Source organism: Nyctereutes procyonoides, unplaced genomic scaffold (genome assembly GCF_905146905.1).
Source record: "Nyctereutes procyonoides isolate TBG_1078 unplaced genomic scaffold, NYPRO_anot_genome, whole genome shotgun sequence".
NCBI classification, from domain to species: domain Eukaryota; kingdom Metazoa; phylum Chordata; class Mammalia; order Carnivora; family Canidae; genus Nyctereutes; species Nyctereutes procyonoides.
In genome coordinates this window covers 1909412-1929219 of record NW_026575132.1, presented here as the reverse complement: position 1 = coordinate 1929219, position 19808 = coordinate 1909412, and the positions used below count along the sequence as shown (strand labels likewise).

The following is a 19808-nucleotide window of genomic DNA, read 5'->3' as shown; positions in this document are numbered from 1 at the left end:
GTCATAACAAACAACTTTTAAAAAGACACAATATGGCAAAACTTAGATAAATTTGATTTTAGGATCACATTTATATAGACTTGTGAATCCACAATTTGTATGATGAGTAAAAAATGAGCCCTTAAAAAAATACATTTCAACATTACCTCCCGTATATATTCCTCTTGCTCTTCTTTGAGGGTAAGTTCAATGAAGATTTGCTGTAGCTTTTCATTACAATAATTAATAATGAACTGCTCAAAGCTGTTGTCCTACATGGAAAAAAATGAAGACAGCCTTATAAAACCAAGCCATTGGCTCTCCCGCAGCAGTGGCGCTCCAACATCTCAAACCACAAGAAACACGTCACACACTGTCTCGCAGATTTAATTGTGGCCCAGCACGGCTCCTGGGACACCGAGGCCCAGCACACAGAGCTTGCACACTGCAGGCACTTGAGAAATGGCTCATGAGTCAAGTGGATGAATGAAGTGTACACAAGTTATACAGTATTTTGAAAGATGAAGTTTTTTAGCTGACGGAAGAGCACCGCACACATGGTAAAACAAAATAAAAAATAAAAAGGTTCCCCTAAAGGATCAGAAAAGAAACCGTGAGATTTATAATCTCTAGTCACCCAAGTTCTCAGTCGGCCATTCATCGGGTGAAACTCTGCAGCTCCAGAAAGTCTTCTTGACCTGACCTCTTGTTCCCCCATCCATGGTCAACTCCCTCATTCTGACTCTTAGATACCAGCACTTCCTAAAAACCACGCTGTGTGTACATGTGTGGGCATATACATGAGTGGTGACTTGGTTTCAGCCCTGTCTGTCCCACTAGATGGGCAAGGGCTGACCAAGTGTCTCTTTGTTCACCAAGGGAAGCCCATGCCTTGCACAGCCCTTTGCATCTAGAAAGTTCTTCATATGTACTTGATGAATGAATGAGCTAAGTGCCTAAAAAAGAGGCTCAAGGGAATCAGCACATCAAAATCATTTCCCAAGCAAGAAACTCTCTTCTCAGAAGGCTCCAGTATTTATCTCTCGCATGGTTGTCAGAGGCCTCTCTTTCATATTATGAACTCTGGTGGAAGATCCAAGCCTAAGTCAGCCCCAGACAATCTACAAGGTTTAATGTATTGCCACGTATACTGAGGGCACGAAATGCACGTCTGTGGAATGGATACACTTCACCTCTAAGAACCACGCCAGCCAAGGAGACGTAGATCTGATAGTGAGACGTGTTATTTTCACCTCTACCATCTGCCTTTGCAGAGAGGAGACAATGGCCATGGGAGCGAGGGACAGTACGACCCCACCATTGACAAATCTGACTCCTCTCATACTGAGGTGGCTAGTCCTGGCCTAATAATAATATTAATATTACGATATTAATACGTAATACAAGTGTCCCAGCGTGAAACCGAAACTCGCCACTTCTTGGGAATACACAGAGCCCCGGGCCCTCAAACCTCTCTGTAAATGACGAAAGCAAAAAAGTCATAGAGCTTTTCAAAAGTTGAACTTTCAAAATCAACTTTGCTCCTACGTAGGACAAATTTTATTTATTTATTTATTTATTTATTTATTTATTTATTTATTTATTTATTTATGAGAGACACAGAGAGAGACAGAGACTCAGGTAGAGGGAGAAGCAGGCTCCCTGCAGGGAGCCCGATGTGAAACTCGATCCCAGGACCCCGGGGTCACGACCTGAGCCAAGGGCAGACGCTCAACCGCTGAGCCACCCGGGCGTCCCCATAAGACAAATTTTAAAATGAGACTTATGATGCAGCAGCTGACTACATTCTTTCCTGGAAGCCAGTTAATGGTTTCCTATCACCAGTGATAAACTCATTATCAGGGAGAATTTTTAACACTAAACCATAAATGACACCTACACATGATCACTGGCTAATCTTTTAATGTCAAGTCTGGTCAAGGAGAAGAGGTTTTTGTTTTTTTGTTTTTTAATCATGAAGGTTTTTCCTAAAGGGAATACATTTACTTTCAATACTTTGAACAAACTCGGTCTTAGACACAAAGGGCATCCCCAGTACTCATTTTCACATGAAGTTTTAAAAGCCAATGTGCTCCAATCTTTGGAGCTTAACAATTTTGATTAGAAGCTGACGTCAATCTGGTCCAGGCACCTTATTATGATTATGATCAGGATAAGGCCATTTCTCTACGAGGAAGTCTGGGTTTCTTTGTTTGGTAAAATATATCCTTATATAATAATACTACTACCCCAGATTGAAAACTAATAAACAAAATTATAAACAAAAGTTTTGTTTTGTTTATAATAAAGAAAAGTTTTAATGGTTTATTGAATGGTTAAAATCCGTTCTGTCATTTAATAAGTCTATGGTCATGGAAGTATTTAAATGAAATTATGCTAAATCTTCAAATGGTAACTAATGAGGAGAAACAGGAGGAGAATAACTAGTGTCCTTACACATGTTTCACGGCTATGAACAGTTGGAGGTACGCTTTGCAACAGGACCATGAAATACAAACAAGCAGGTTAGAAATCAGAGGCAAAGCTTCACAATTGCAACACAATTTAACGATTAAGTTAGAACTAAACTAGGTTTATCCTCAAGATTTAAAAATTCCTGTATGAATCCTCTATTTCATATCCGCACACAGTTAATCGATGGCCATTTACTGCAAAATCCACACAGTTGGAGAAGCCATTAACACAGGGGCATGCAACAAGTTGTCACCGCAAACAGTTCATACTTACTGCATTCTGGTGCAAAAAGGGACAGATTACACAAAATGCAGTCAGTTCTTCATTTGCAATAAACTTCTAAAAGTAAACACTTATTGATAGTTATTCATTGGCACAAATGACGGACTTGATTTTACCATTTAGACTATGTTTCTGATTAGCCCAAAACTTGAAATCAAGACACATGTCCAATCAGTTCAAAAAACAGCCCCCCCAATACCTACATGTGGTCACGTGGTGTCTGAACTGCGGTTCTGCTAGGTGTGAGCTACACAGGACAAAAACAGTCGGACTCAAATAATACCGCATATAACTTGCTCAAGGTCCCAAGGCTTTGAGGTCTAATGCTTCTAATTCAAAATTATCAGGAGAAATAAAATGTGTATGTATGACACATCCCCCCCAAAGAGTCAGAGACAGAGGCAATTGGCAGGTCAGGGAAAGAGCGAAGAGATCCAGCAAGATCCAAGGGCCCCTCCTCTTTCTCAGCACAGCAACACACCCCATGCTGTCCCTGCTAGGTCTCCACTTCGAAAGATCAACAATGTGGTAAGGAGAGAGCATTCTGGAGATGGCATAAGAAAAAACTGGTCTCTCCTACCTCATCCTGCTTCTAAAGAACAACAACAAAAGCGAATAGCACAATCCTCAAGGCAGAAACCACTTGCCTCCCCTCAGAACTATCTCAGCATCTACTGCAAACACACCTTACAGGTTGTAAAACCTGTTATGAATCGCCAGAGCAATCACTTATTGCCAAAAATGAAGGCAATCCCATTTCTCATGATCTACGTTTAACTTGTTGACATCGTCCTCATGTTTTGGGAAACGGGACTTCACAAATCATTAAAAATAACATACAAAAACTTACAATCGTGAAAAATGAAGGAATAGCCTGGTAACAGTTCGTATAGAGGCAACTTGCATTGGGTCCAGAATACGCCTTTGTGTACGCAGGCACTAAGTATCACTGGGGTTTCCAACTGGGACATTCTCCCTTTTAGAAAGCAGCTGAACCGGGTCTAGGAGCTATCATATGAATTAAAGTCCCCAAAGCAATTTGATATTTGGATACTTCTGAGTCAAGAACTGTGGGTAGCCAGCTATCCCTGAGCTGGGCGCTGTCTCCCACGTGTCAGTCTCATGAATCAGTCTCCTAAGGAGGAAGTGGGCAGGAGCTTGAATGACTCATGCCCCCACTCTCTCTCCAGTGTTCTACCCAAGTCCCATACATGGAATGTGTCTCTATTGTCTAACTCACATTTATCCCTAAAGGCTGAGGGATAAAGCTAAAACCTTGGGGAACATTTTCGAACAAGTGTATCTAGAATTTTCCATCCTATAATCTCCTTGCAGGAAGCCAAGAACCATCCCCACCCCCACCAGACTGTTCCAGGGAAAAAAGGTACACAGCAAGGTGTCCAGGTTCTATGCAGTTTTACACTGTATCCACCAAGTGTAGAATGGGGTGGGAAGAACTTAATAGGTTTAGAAGTATGTAATATACCAAACCTTCAAAATCTAGGGCTTCTTTCCAGAAGTTCTGAGTTTGAGTCCATCTTGTCAACATCAAAGAAACAGAAAACCATACTCCCAGTGAGGTTGACAACTAGTTTGTACTCTTTAAGTATCAACTACGAACTTTCCACCTGGAAGGATTTTGAAAGATGGGTCAAAAATACTAGCCTGTCCCTAATTTATCTGTATTTTCTCAGCAGTAGGGGAGGCTAATGATACCTTATGCTCTTTAAGAGAGGTGGATATTTAAATCTTGCACTCTTTTAATGCATGACATTTTTCTTCCCAGTACATATTCAAATACGGTAAATTTAAAGAAAAATCGCTTTATAGTGCTCTTCTTAAATAATTTAAAATGAGCTTTGATTTAAATAGTTAAAAAGAGTAACGATGTACAGATACATATCATGAACCATATTATTTCTCATCATTCCCATTCTAAAATGTACGTTAAAAACACTCCTTCCTCTTCAAGTTTTCTAGCACATGAAGAACAGAATTAAAAGAAAACAGCTGGGACAGAAGGTATTGCCTACAACCGGAATCAATTTCCGTTTAAAAACAATTTGGAAAAGAAATCTCATAATCACGAGACAGACTTACAGGCTACATGGGGTCTTGATCGCCTAGTAGGTTATTTTATTTAGAACAATTATTGCATCCAGCCTATCATATTCCTACTGTATATGGGTCACTTTCCATGAGGGCCATAAGGGCAAGATGAATAAAGGGTGCCTGATTCAAAAAAACTAGTCCTTTGCCTTATGAAACTAAATTGTATGAAAAGTGAAATATCCAGCCTGCCGTTCTGCTTTGGTCCTCAGCACACTAACAACGGGTTAGATTTTCCCAGTAAACCACCTGCCATTTTTAGTACTTCTCAGGTAAGCACTTAGAAAAAAGCTGAATCAATTTAGATGGCTCAACTTAGTTTTGAATTTAATTTTTTCATTTGTTATTTTACGGTGATGCTATAAATGTTTCTCAGAGATCAGTTCTAAGAACATCCAAACTTAATTGTGTGGACCTGGGAATGTCTGCATTATATAACTGTCTCCCTTGGCAAAACTGGACTCCTGTTAAATGAGGATTTATAGTTAGATTTTTCTTCTCTAGGACTTTTAACTCACTTCCTCTTAGTTTTGGTATCAGTGTTTCACTAATCTGTTTTCCAAACAGACATCCGATCACATGCGGCCAGCAAGGCAGGACTATTCACACAGCTGGCCCTGGAATGCTTTGCAGTCAAATCCATGTGTCATCATCCCATGGTTTAATGCATCAGTTTCCCTCTTCCATTTAGAGACGGACCGAAATGAGTGAAAGGTTTCCGTCAGCTCAGCTGAAACACGTTTTCATGGGAACTGGCAATGGGGGGGTCATGAGGCTGAATTAGAAACATTAAAAAAATGTTTTTCTTGAACTTTTATTATCCAATTTTTAAAGTGATGCCCAGGTTATTCTTTAAGGCAAAACCCTTAATTCCTGCAGCCAAGTTTCATGGAAGAACAAAGGTAAAGTTTTCTCTCTACTCCATCAGTTTACCTTCACTTGGATAGACGATACTATAGAAATTTTCATTTGTGCATTGATGAGGATTCTGAATACTAAGTCAGACCTTGAGGTTGTACTTCAGCTTGTGGTACTCTTAAGTCATTAATTATCTGGTTCCCTCATGTAAAATATTATGGGCTTCCTGATGTTTCCATGTGTTCTAATTTTGCGGAGAATCCAGAAAAATGGAGGATGGCATGTGCAGTGTGCATGTGAATACATCAAAAAAACAAAACAAAACAAAAGCCTCTCTAATTCCGTATCAAAAAGCAGGTAAAAGTATCTAAAAGTGTGCAACCAAATCTCTATTCTGATTTCCCCTGAGGAAATTTAATTATAAAATAAACAGATTATTAAAAATCAAGATGTTTGGAAGATTAATCAGAAGGTTTAGACAAGAACATGGAGAGAACAATTAGTTATAATGAAAGACAAATCTTAATTCTCTCAAGGAACTGGAAAAAAAAATCAAAGCCTATACTGGAGAAGGCGAATTCATTTCTCATGATTTTAGGGGGCATCATAGGATCTGCTATAGACACGACTGGTTAGATTTGGCCTTGGTTGAAAGTTCTGGTTGGGGGCATTCTTAAGAAAAAATGTTTTCACTCAAAGATAGTTCTGAGTATATCCAAGCAATTCTCCTAACTCACAGGCCTCAAATTCTTCCCTATTACCAAGACACCAGAAGCTTTCCTTTGCAAAGTCTGCTAACAGGGTACCAATAGAAGCAGACATTATGCTAAAGAGCAGTTTTTGAGGGGCAGGACAGGGGACAGCAGCCAGTCTGCAGCACAGGTGTCCCACACTCGGCCACCAGTACACTAAAGACCTAGAGGGGGGCTCCTCATGTTGGCCAGTATGGAAGGATGACAACAGCACAGAAATACAGGGAAAAAGAAACTTATCACATTTGGGTTTTTTCCTTACTTCCAGGTACTGGGGACCCTGTGAGTTTGGGGAGAAAAGTGCCCTATAGTAAATCGTTTATTATTTATTCAGGAGGCCTAGGGCTTTAGGTCCTGAGTCTGCTCTTTATTTAATTTTTTAAATTTTTTTTTAATTTGTGAGAGACACACAGAGAGAGGCAGAGACACAGGCAGAGGGAGAAGCAGGCTCCCTGCAGGGAGCCCGACGCAGGACTCGATCCCTGGACCCGGGATAATGACTTGAGCCAAAGGCAGATGCTTAACTACTGAGCCACCCAGGTGCCCATGAGTCTGCCCTTTAGTAGCCATGTAACCTTGGGATAGCTACTTGACCTTCAGAGCCTCACCTCCTCAACTGTAAAATAGGAATCACTGCAGTGATTTCATGAAGTTTTTGTGAAAATTAAATCAGGTAATATATGTACCGCTTAGCACAGTGCTTACATACTGTTAGGTCTCAATAGTTATTTACCACTGGCTATGGAATACGGACTGTCATCAAGCAGGGAGAAGGCACTATCACAGGAATAAATGTTGTAAGAAAAAGACGTTTGCTAGAAAGGCCTGGCTTAGCTGCAGGGAATGGGCTGATGTTTTTTTCTATTCTGTGAACCTGATAATTTGGAACACATGAAAGCTTTGGGTGGTCATTCTGGGTATGGCCTGGTTATTTAAAGGAATTCACAAATCATTACTTATGGGGAGAATAAAGAAAGGAAGAGCCTGATCTACCTGTAATTTTCCTGAACCAAACTAAAATACCACTCCTAAAAGTAAGAGAAAGTGCTTTAAAAGGTCCTTAAAATGGGGGGAGAGGAAAAAAAAAGTCCTTAAAATAGCTTCTAAATGTCAAAGTTAGCAAGAGGATAAATAGGAAATTCTAATATAAGTATATAATGTTTAAATATTTAATCTGTAATAAGCATGGAGTCTTTTTAAAAATTTCATTATGAACTCTCACAAAAATTCTTTCAACCTTTGCAACAGAACTCATAATGAAAGATCACAGTTCTTTGAGACCCAAACATCACCCAATCCAGACCCTCTTTGCCTGAGTCCAACAGGGATGAAGTGACCAGCTCCAGCCAGGCAGCGGCCAGCATCCAGCTCATGGGCTCAGGGCTTTCTCATGGCACCATCTCGCTTCACTTTCTTACAAATGAATGAACGAGCACAGTGTTCATGCACCTTGTTGGAAATTTCACAGTGAGAATTCTGAATTTGCAATTACAAAATTCTCATACTGATATCGGAAGTTCTTCCTTTGACAGCACTGTCTCCAAAATTCTTGTTCTCAGCACTCAATACACGTGTACACACACACACACACACACACACACACACACTTTGTTACATCTACACAAAGGTTTCTTTGTAGATTCAGAGCTATATTAATTATATTAAATGTTGTCTATAGAATATACAATTTAATTTCCAACTGCTCTGCATTAAGAAAAACAAACCCTACAAAAAAGCTTACCTCAAAAATTTCAAAGCCATAAATGTCCAAAACACCCATGACCTTCTTTCTCACTTTGGTCTGCGCCTTAAAAAAAGTTTAAAATTGATGGGTTAATTTAAGCCTGAAATATAACACTAAAAGCATACTAAGGAATATCGACCTATATTATAAGTTAATTGCATTTCACACTACAAGAATAACTATAACTAAGTTTTGTTTTTAAGAATGTATGAGGTAGAAAGTTGGCATGGAATCTTCCAGAAATTTTAATAATAGATGATTCATTTAAAGATAGTAGTAGTGATGCTTAAATATAATAAAAGATCACTGAATGTTACGATATAGGTAAGGCCTTTCAAAATCATACTACTCCATCCAATATGCTCATTTTACTGAAGAATACATCAGCAGCTAGAGAGGTCAAGTGACCTTTTCAGCCAAGTGCACACAACTAAGACCTGGAATGCTCTCAGAGTAACTCAAAGACCAGCAGAGCACTGTGAGATTTCTTATAAAATACATGGCAAAACAAAATAAATAGAATCCTGACAAATTTCAACATATGCAAGGACAATTCTTTTCAAGGAACAATCTTTGTAAGCGGTAATCAGTTACCTGATTATAAAATTAAAATATCTTTAACTTAATGTTTATACTCTGAATAGCATTTATTACAACTGATTTATCTGGTTAAAGAGAGTCAGTACCTTAATGCTTTCATTGATTCGATTTACCAGCCATGAAAACAATCTGCTGTAGAGGTTTTTAGCCAGAGCATCACGGGCATAATATGCCTATTAAAAAAAAAAAAGAAAGAAAGAAAGGAAGAAAAACTCAGCACACACTATTGTCATAATGCTTAATTTCAATAAAATAATAAAGATATTTTTTAAATACTTAAAGCTCTTTTATTTCCAATTTCTTCTCAGAGCCAGTCTTCATTATATGCTGGATGAACAGTCAAACTGTTAAGAGAACTGTGCAAACTATTTATACCCAATTATTATATTTTTTTGCATCCCAGGAAACTAATTCTAAATATTGCAAACACTTTCTCCATAAAGATATCCATCTCAGTATCACAGAACAGAGGAAATGAGAAGCAATTAGAAGTCCAACAACAGGGGAACAGTAAGATAAATAAATGAATGCCCACTCAAAGGGAAGTTATAGTTGTCACAGAAAGATCACAAAAACTAGGTAATAAAATGGAAAATGCTTAGGTTTTGTGAAAATAAAAAACTGTATATTTTTTATGAAGACTATATCCTTGTAACCCTAACACATAGGAAACTCAAAGGAAAAAACATTGAAATGATTCTGACTGATGTGATCTAAAAACCGTTTCCTTCATTCAACCTTCTGAACATTTAAAAAAAAAAATTTTGTAATGGGGACACCTGGGTGGCTCAGTGGTTGAGTGACAGCCTTTCACTCAGGTTGTGATCCCAGAGTCCCAGGATCGAGTCCTGCATGGGGCTCCCTGCAGGGAGCCTGCCTCTCCCTCTGCCTGTGTCTCTGCCTCTCTCTCTGTGTCTCTCATGAATAAATAAAAATAAAATCTTCTTTAAAAAAAGAAAAAAAAATTCCGTAACTATTAGTGTCGCAATACACTGTTGCTGTTTTTAAGACACTGACCACATACGTGCATTGCACTGCTTATAAGTAGAAATTTGGGCATTTCTATTAAAGTAAACCATTACATTTTTGTTTTATAAAGAATTAGATGATAAGGAAAGTTTTTTTCCATGTTTCTTTCTAAATGAAGTGTAACAACTTTAATAACAATCACCTCGCTGACAACATACTGAAGCTTTAGAGTACCTTTTCTCTTCCTCTGACACTTCACATCTGACACATGCTAATCCCAAACCTTTCTCCCTAAGTGTCAGGCAGCCACTCCAGCTAGAGTGGCTAGAAAATCCACCTGGAAGTTGGCAAACAAATAGAACCCAACTGCACAATGCTGTCTTGAAGGGTGATTTTTAATGATCCCACTGCAGAAAATGCATGTAAATGCTGAAACAGAGAAATAAGCTTAGATTTAGATGAACATCTTTACTCTCCTTTCTTCTAGGTTTTATTTTTTAAAAATAGGCCACACAAGTGCCTAGAACAGCGCCTGGTACATCATAGTCTATACATGTAATGATATTATATGACTTCTGAAATATCCTCTTCCTTTCCCACTCATGAGCCTATAGAATTCTTCCTTAATCCTTTCCCCTTTCTTCTTTTAATTTCCAGTTACCTCAAAAAACCACATAATCTCAAAATACCTATTTGTAAACAGAATGTCATCATAATGGCATCTGGTGTTTTTAGTTGTGTTCTATCTGCTTCCAACAAGCCACCATTTCCATATGCAACTGAACTAATAGTGACAACTTATCCTGGCACTGCTTTATATTTTTTAAAATGTATTCACAGCCAACATATTCATCTTTTTTGCTTCCTTCAAACAAATATTTATTCCAGAAGTTTCAAGCTCAAGTGCTTCCAGGGATGGCATGATAGAAATGAATGGGAAGTAGTAGGATCTGCAGGGGTTCAAAGATGCATTCCACATTAAAGGCAGTAAAATTCAAAATTTAAAAAGCAAGCAAACAAAATGAAACAAAACAATAACAACAAAACTACCCTTTCATCAAATAAGATATTGAGCTGTATCTGGCCCCAGGAGCTGTCAATCTGCCAGCCCTGACTTCTCGAGTCTGATTCATGTCACCTAATTTCCACAGTAACATCCTCCCAGAATGTCCCCATCCAAGACAGAGGAAAAAATGTTTATTCTCACTTAAGGAGCACTAACAAGGTGTGTAGAAATAAGGAAGACACTGAGTGCATAGATTCACCATCTCCAATTCTAAGGCCAATATGAAAAGACTGCATTTCTGCAGCTGCGTGAAGCCCATGGAGAAAAATCCCAAGTGGAATGTGCTTCAGAGGTGACCAGTACTGGTCTGTGGCCCAGGTAAAGGCGATACACAGATGTATGGCCCTTGGGCCCATCCTGTAGTAGCTTAAGGTGGAGTGGCGGAGATCAAACCAGTATGAATGAATCAATCAGAGAGCAAGTGCCCAAGGAGAGGAAAAAAAAAAAAAGGAATTCAGAGAAGGGAGAAGAGGGGGCCTGCTACAATCCAGGAAGCCTTCCTGGATGAAGTGTAATTAGATAGAACATTCAGACAAGCAGGAAGAATTAGCCAGGGCCTATGAGTAAAGGATAAGTAAGAGCAAAGACATGGGGTAAATATAAGGATGGTAAAAAAAAAAAAAAAAAGTTCTCTTATTTAGAGAACTTAGCAGGGAATAAATTGAGATCAACTGTGTAGGGTCAGATTAGCCTGAGGCCCGTGGAAGCTGAATGACAACTCTGGTCTTGAGTTTCTATCATTTCACTCTTCATCAGTGTATCTGAGGAAAGATCTACGCGCCTTGGGGAAGATGAGGAATGCGGTGATAAAGGTGATAATGGCGCCCAAGAACTGAAGCTATGAGGAAAATGTTAATAAAACAAATTACTTCTCACTGGAATCAAAACTTTTAGGCAAGAAGACCGGTTGAAACCTAAACCCTACGTTAAAAAAATAATAAACCTTGAATAAGGAGCTGAAAGATCAAGGACCTCAAGTCAAATTCTTTTACGCCAAAGGTAAAAGGAATGTGGAAAACTTTAACCCAGTGATGCAAGGTGACTCAAGCTAATAAAAAGTAGGAGGCACCTGGACCTGGTTTCCGTAGACGATGATTAAAAGGCAAGAGTAAAACACACAATGAAAACACCACGAAATATCCACATATGTGTATATATGGAATATCTATATACAAAAATGTGGATATTCCTAAAGGGCCTTCTGAAACAGCAGGCATTTTCTCTTTGCAGCAGCATATACTTCACGATCCCCACTCCAGCTATTGAGAACGTCTCAACTCCATGTAACCTTCATTCAATACAGCGGTTCTCAAAATGTGGTTCCTGGACCAGCAGCAGCAGCTCCACCGAGCTTGTCAGACAATGCAGATTCTTCCCTCGGTCTCCCCACACTACTGAATCCAACGCCCCAGGGGCACAGCCCGCAACCCGCAACCCGGGTTTGCAAACCCTCCAGGGGGTACTGACGGACGCTCAAGTCTGAGAACTGCCTCCATACTTCACCTTTCCAGCTGCGTTGCTCTGAACCCAAGTCACAAGTCTAAAGCTACAGCTGAGCTCAACCAACCCTCCCCCGGATGTGGACTCCAAACCTGGCTTTTCTCATTGTTTTCTTTTTGAAATGCACTTTTGCCCATTCTTTAGACATCTAAACCCTTCAAGACTGGCTCGGAAACCATCTTTCCCGTCTCCCGTCATCCCTTATGCCCCTGAGAGCGGTCTACCTGGGGGCCTATGCTGAGCAGGCTCAATGACTCAGTATCTCACTATCTGACTTTGCATTTGTAAGGTTGACCTGGACAGACAGGACAGCAGAAGTAGTAATGTAGGAAGAAGGACACACAACGGTTATAGCTAGAAAATTTGCATGTACACCACGTTATAGTATTTTCCATAGTCAGAACAGCTTGCCTAAAATGAGAAATCAACACCAGGCATCCTTGGGTCTAGTTCGGAGCAGGGAGGGGAAAGAATAAGTCCACCCACTATCTTACAGATGCTTGAGGCCACTTACAGAGAGGAGGAAAATACGGCTGGACCGTGGGGGGAGAATCAAGTAGGGCTCTGTGGGAACAGTCCCAAATTAATCATTTAATTCCAGCCCAGATCAGCACTGACCAATGGGACAATGTCTGAGCCGCAGAACAAAGGGTTTATACCGCAACAGGCTCCAGAAGCTGCCTTGGTATAACATCCACCCTCGCATCCATCCATTCATCCATTTAACTTGAACCAACAGAGGGAAGAAATAAGCATCTCCGACATGTGTCTCAGAAAGACTTCATTGGCTTCAGATGGACAAGATAGAATAAGGAAGGCAGGGAGGCCAAGCTTCTCCCACTATGTTCTCCAAATGGGTGAAAGGCAATCCTAGCTTTCCAGTTGCCTGGGTGGAAACTGTTGGGAGTCATCCTGAACCTTCTCTTTCTCTCATACCACGTATCAGGTCAGCAGCACTTCTTGTTACCTCTACCTTCAAAATACCCCCATACTGCTGCTCACTCCACTGCTATCCCCTGATTAAACCACCCTCATTTCTAGGTTAATTCACAGTTCCTTGCAGCTCCCCAGAGCCATGAACTGAATGTACATGTTGTCCCTCCACCCCACCCCAATTCCGTATGTTGACGCCCAAATCCCCAATGTGATGATCCTTGGAGGTGGGGCCTTTAAGAGATAGTTAGGTTTAGATGTTAGATGAGGTCATGAGGGTAGAGTTTCCAGGATGGAATCAGTGTTCCTTATAAGGGGATGAGGAGATGAGGACACCAGCATGCACTCCTCCCCTCCCCTACCCCTCGCTCTTGTGAAGAAGGTGGCCGTCCATCAACTAGGAAGGTGGCCCTCACCAAGAACGCGACCATGCTGGCTCCCTGATCTCAGCCTTCTAGCCTCCAGAACTATGAGGAATAAACGGGGTTTTGGTTTATTTGTTTAAGCCACCCGATGATGGCTTTCTGTTATAGTAGCCCAAACTGAGACACCTTGCTTGTACCCTTCTTCTCCTACACTCTGCTCCCCACACTGCAGCCAGAATGACCCTCTGAAATACACAGCAGGTCAGGCCACTGGTGTCACTTCCCAACTCACTCAGCCCGGACTTCCCTGCCCCAGCACCATGGGTCTCCCTTATGCTGCTCTGGTTTTTCTTTTTGTCTGCTGCTAGCTTGCTATATAAATTTATTTATTTACTAGCTCTACTGGCTATTGTCTGACTCCTCCCCCTGCAAAATGTCAAGCTTCACGAGGGCAGGGGTGGTGATTTGTTTAGTTTGCTGCCCAGAATGATGCCTGCAGAAGTATGACAGTTAATAGAACAGCCTACAAAATACAATTTTTGTTTCTACTTACATAAAAATATCACAGACTTTTTAAAAAAAACTCACTTCTGGACATTACGTTCCACCCACCTGAGCCACATTCAGTGTAGTTGAAACCTTCTCCTGCTTGGCCTCAACGGTTCGGAAACTGAAGGCTCGTTCTAGAACAGACTGATCAATGCCGGTCAACTCACAGATTTCTTTTAACTCTGTTGGGGGATGGACACAAAGAGTGACTGCCTATGTGCTGCTAAAAATCATTGCCAAGGCTCTCAGTGTTCTCTCGGAATCACATTCAAATCAAACAGCATAAAATGTATAACTCGAGAGACTTAAAACTCAGCTATAATTATGTTTCTGTTCAGTTTCATTGGACATGTTTTCAAAACAATGAAAAGCAAAAGTTTTACTTTCTAGATTAAAAATTGGGCAGAAGTTCAAAGCAAGTTTGCTAATAAACAAGGCTGACTCTCCACTGACTTACCATTTTTATCTTTGATTTTGCTTTCATCTAAACCATTCACTCGAGATTCGGGCTTGAACTCGATGTTCCCCAGTTTCAACACCGCTGCCACCACTTCCAAGACAGACTCGGCTTCATCATCCATAAAACCCACAATCTGCATGGCATTCTGGGGGGTTGGGGGGGGGGGCGAGAAAAGCAGCTGTTTTCTTTCTGCCATTCTTTTATTATTATTATTTTTTAACTAAATCACATAACACATTTGTTTCTGAAAAAAAAAATGTAAAGACAAAGTGTCTGAGAACAAGCTCCCCAAAAGGCAAACCTATTAACAGACCAGGTGTAGTACCAGTGTGGGGCTCTAACTTGTTCGGTGGTCTCAAGGGGTGATTCAAGGATCCCCCCAGGGCACTTTGCATGCTATGGCAAGAGGGTGCAGGGGTGCAAAGGAAGAGGAAGAGGGTGGAAGAGGAGGCTAAGAGCTGAACCTTGACTTCTAACCCACTTCCTCTGCAGTAACTCAGTGTGTGCGTGTGTGTGTGAATATGTGCGTGCATATCTATCTTTTTTATACTGGGTTCTGATGCTAGAAAGAAAACCAAACAAAAGGCTTTTTTATAACCTCCTACATGAAAACCGCCTCGCTTATTTTACCTGAGAAAAACTGGTGAAGGTGGACAAGGTGAAGTGCCTAGCTCAAGGCATTACAGGGAACAAGGAACACTGCGTTAGTCATAAATTTTATTGAGTGCCAATGATTTGTGAGGCAAAGCACTACAGAACTGGACTTGAACCCAACTCTTAAATCACGTCCGAAAAGCAAAAGGCTTCCATAGGCGGATGTTTACAGAGTTTTAACAAATTACATACTCAAGGAAATACTTCCTTTTTTGAGAATAGCCCAGCTTTTTTGTTGTATTTGGTTGTGACTCCACTACCTAACAATGAGAATAATGTAAGCTTTTTGTACAGAAAATTTCAAACATATACAATAGTAGAGAAAGCAGGAAAAGAACCCCATGTCATTTTCACTCAGCCTTGAAGATGAACTGATGCCGGTCCCGTTTCAGCTCATTTGACCTGCTCCCACCTCCTGACCATCACAGCTGTCCCATTTGGAAGTAAAGCACAGTGATTATTATATCATGTCCTACCAGGAGTAATTTTCAAAGTGCCACATAAACACAGAAGTTAGGATATGGTTTAAAATAATTTTTTTAAAAGATTTTATTTATTTATTCATAGAGGCATGGGGGGCGGGGGGGAGAGACACAGGCAGAGGGAAAAGCAGGCTCCATGCAGGGAGCCCGACGTGGGACTCGATCCCGGGTCTCCAGGATCACGCCCCAGGGTACAGGCCCTGATTGAAAATAATTTATCTTCTAATGAATGTGAAATGCCAATCATTCTGGTTTACAAATGATTTTTGGAAAAAAAATATAAAAACATGACTTTTCGTCTCAAAAACACTATTGATTCAGTGCTTTCCTACGACAGTTTTCATAGTTGGAAATGAACTACTAAACGATGGCCATGAAAATATTTGATTTATATGCAGCATTAGAAGAGTCCGGGTAATCTAATAAAGAAAGCTCCTTTTGATAAGTAGTAAAATCACATACTCTAGTTAAGCGCAGGCCTTCACAATATTGTATGATTTTAATAAGAATACAGTAAGTTCTTGTGTAATTCCAAAGCCTAAGGGAGCATGGTTATACCTCAGAAAACTCAGAATTGTTACCAATTCCAAATGGGCGACACATTTTAGAGAGTAATGGAAGGACTGTATCTCGCTTACCCTAACAGTTCTGAAATTGGCTGCGTCGTCCACTCCATTAACTTTGGCCGAGTCCAAACTCAGGTAGTTATATCTGCTGAAATCCCGCTCCAGTGTAAGCTTATCTATTGAATCACGCACACAAGTTGGTAAGTTACTTCAATAAATCTAACCATCTTTAACATCTCATTCCTTAAAACCTCCAGATAAAAGGACTTTCGTCTTAGGTACTTAGGCAACAGAACAAAAATCGATACCGAAATATTAATAGCATTCTTCACAAAATCTACCTTTACTACTGTTGTACATATTTCCAACTGCATTTTCACATTTATTTGTAGTAAGGCCCCTTCCGTATTTTTGTAAGATAAAACATCTTCAAGGTACCATTTCGTTATAGCAAAGGACGTCTGCGATGGATTCCTATGCCTCTGGACGGCAGGACGGTGATAAAGGTCTTCATGCAAAACATTCTTTGGATTCTTTCGAATTACTTCATTGGGATGTATTCCCAAAAATGGTGCACCTGGGCTCTTATCATCGTATGACTTATTCCGGATGGCCAATTAGTCCCCACGAAGGGGTCCTCACTTGGAAGGAAGGACACCCACAAGCCCTACGCAGACCGGGGCCTGCTCCCCTCTGCTAGCTCTGTCCTTTTTAATGACTTTTGCTGATAATGTGTATAGCGCACACTTCAGTGCTGTTTCTGTGACACTTGAGGATTATTAGGATAATTCTTGCCCAAATGTCATTTGCTTTCCATAGTTCTAATTTGGACTATTTGCTCAAAACTTTCATCACTTCACTATTAGCTTATTGGATACTATCCTGGTGGACTTGGATTAATTCCTTAAAATAGCCGAAGGTCAGATTTTTAACTCTTGTATCAATTACAAATGTTTTCCCACTATGTTTAATCTTCCCTGAGCAATTCTTTTTTTTTTTTTTTTTGTAATAATTGTTCTCCTTACTGCTCCCTGCTGATTTCCTCTTCCTGAGTGGAACAACTATTTTCTTCCATTTGATTGTTTAGATTTATGGTTCTCTCCCCCTGATCCCTCTACTATTTAACTGGCTCTCTGAGTTAGCCATCTGAGACCTGTGCACAGCATCTGGTGAGGTACATGCAGCAAGCAGATGCTGGGGCCGATGACAGAAGCAAACATACCATGTTCTTCACCTCACCCACAGTCATGCAAGAATTTTAAGAAACAGGGACTTACTTAGGAGCTCTTCAGAGGCACCGGAGAGCAGCTGATAGAACACGTGGAAGTTCCTTTCACCTCTTGGCTGCTTAACAACTCGAGACTTCTCTAAAAGATCTAAAGAAGAGAGAAGAGTCAAATCATGGCATATGGTTAATTCTGCTTGCAAATCCACCCTGGTTCTTCTCTGCCACCCCTCTCCCTTTTTCATTGTCTGTTTTGTGTTACTGAAATAAATAATGATAGAAGCTACATTTTCAGTTCTCCCCTTCAGGAAGAACCCTGGCTCTAACTAAAATCACCAGATTAAACAAACCAGGTTCTCGGCAAACAATAGTGAATATGCAAAATAAGTTCAACAATAACATTTGACGAGCTGATGAAAGACAATACGGTTTATATGAAGGTGCTTTGGGTTCTATGTAATATGTGATGACATTAAGTTCTTCAAAACACAGCATTACAAATCTCAGCCATTCAGTTATGAATCCGCTTAATAATTATAAAGTTAATGTTTCTGAGATCTTATTATGCGCTAAGTGCTTTATAGTCATTATCTCATTCAATCCTCACGGCCATTCTATCAAGCATTATTCAACAGATGAAAAAAAGAGCCCAAGGTTTACGTAGGATTTGAAATCAGGCTGTCTGACCCAAATGCAAACCCTACCTCATCATATCCACACACTCTGCTACCTGGGATAAAGGAAGCAGATTTTCTTTATATTTCAAAGTCTTAAGAGAATGAAAGGTGATTTCATTTCATGGAATTTGGTGTTGTTATTTGGCAGTATATTTTCCTTGGTTCTACATGCTTTTTCATCTGATATTTTGATTCTTATCAAGTTATCAAACTTTCATCCAAAGCTAAAGGAAGGAAGAGGGAGAGAGAGAAGGAGGAAGGGAGGGAGAAAGAAGCCAAACAACCAGAAAAGAGTCATTATGGCAGTATCCAAGAGATGGCAAATACAATGGCAGAGAATATTCCTGCCTGAAGTCCTGCTTATCACAGACTAGTGACATAAAAGAGGGTCTGGATCCTGTGGGCAAAAGCTAAACTTAGTTATAAAATTCCAAATCAGTGATCCCGTTATTAATTCTAGAGGATAGACACATTTGATTTCTTTTTTTAAAAAAAAGGTTTTATTTATTTATTCATGAGAGACACACACACACACACACACACAGAGAGAGAGAGAGAGAGAGAGAGAGAGAGAGGCAGACACAGGCAGAGGGAGAAGCAGGCTCCGCACGGGGAGCCCGATGCAGGACTCGATCCCAGGACCCCGGGGTCATGCCCTGAGCCGAAGGCAGGTGCTCAACCGCTGAGCCTCCCAGGCATCCCCACATTTGATTTCTAATCAGGCTGAGATCTAAACAGTATCAAAGGAATGAGGGAGAGGTGTGCAAATTCTCTGGGAATGGTCACTGAACTTCTCAATTGGTATTTCTGGAAGCCACACTAGCATGTAAAGAGGAGGTGAGGTAGAGTTAAAGAGCGCAGATTCGGTGAATGAGAAGTCTCAGGGGGCTCCCAAAACCTGAGGTCATTTGTAAGAGTGAAGGGATGGATTGCAAGGACACATCAAATTAAAAATGAGAACAAATATAAGTTCAAAAATTACAGGAACAGGATGCTCCAGAGTTTTAGTTTTCATCTCCAGCTCTCATTTAATTTGGAAGCCTGCCCGTTCCCTCAAATCAAACGTGGAGAATAATGAAGACTTCATATTTAACAAAAAAGAAACAGAAGAGAAATTGAAAACCCGAGGGAGACAAAATTTAGAAAAGAAGGGATTGTGTACTATTCATCCTCTCTAAGGACTGAATGTTTCAGTCTGTAACTAAACACTGACATACAAAGCAGAGGACAGAAAGCAGGTAAGATAAAAATGGACTATGACGATACTTCTTAGCATGTGACCAAGCTCCTATGGGGTTCTGAGAAGACAGACATAGCTTAAGAAGAAAAAATCCACAGAGCATGGGCAGATTCTTCACTGAGAAGCTAATCCGTAGACAAAACCCCTCAAGCCTAGAAGGAAGTAACTCAACTACATGAAAAATATAAACAAATGCTACAGTTCCCTTCATATGTTCACATACAATTCCTCCAATCAGCTCACTTACTGCTCACCCACTACACCCCAGGAACTATCTGGAAGCGCACCCAACACCGACCGCAAATATGAAAACCTTCTTCCCT

At 40.4% G+C, this 19808-nt stretch overlaps 1 protein-coding gene across 7 annotated transcripts in view; it reads right to left on the bottom strand.

The window, feature by feature from the left end:
• MYO1B (myosin IB) overlaps positions 1 to 19808 on the bottom strand; it is a 172870-nt gene that overhangs the window by 36629 nt on the left and 116433 nt on the right. For all 7 annotated transcript variants that reach the window (XM_055344996.1, XM_055344997.1, XM_055345000.1 and 4 more), the window contains 7 exons: positions 17621 to 17719; positions 16416 to 16519; positions 14639 to 14786; positions 14245 to 14363; positions 8886 to 8972; positions 8197 to 8262; positions 147 to 251 (listed from right to left, as the gene is read on the bottom strand). In XM_055344996.1, coding sequence (XP_055200971.1) covers positions 147 to 251; positions 8197 to 8262; positions 8886 to 8972; positions 14245 to 14363; positions 14639 to 14786; positions 16416 to 16519; positions 17621 to 17719 — 728 coding nt within the window. The remainder of the gene's footprint in view (positions 1 to 146; positions 252 to 8196; positions 8263 to 8885; positions 8973 to 14244; positions 14364 to 14638; positions 14787 to 16415; positions 16520 to 17620; positions 17720 to 19808) is intronic.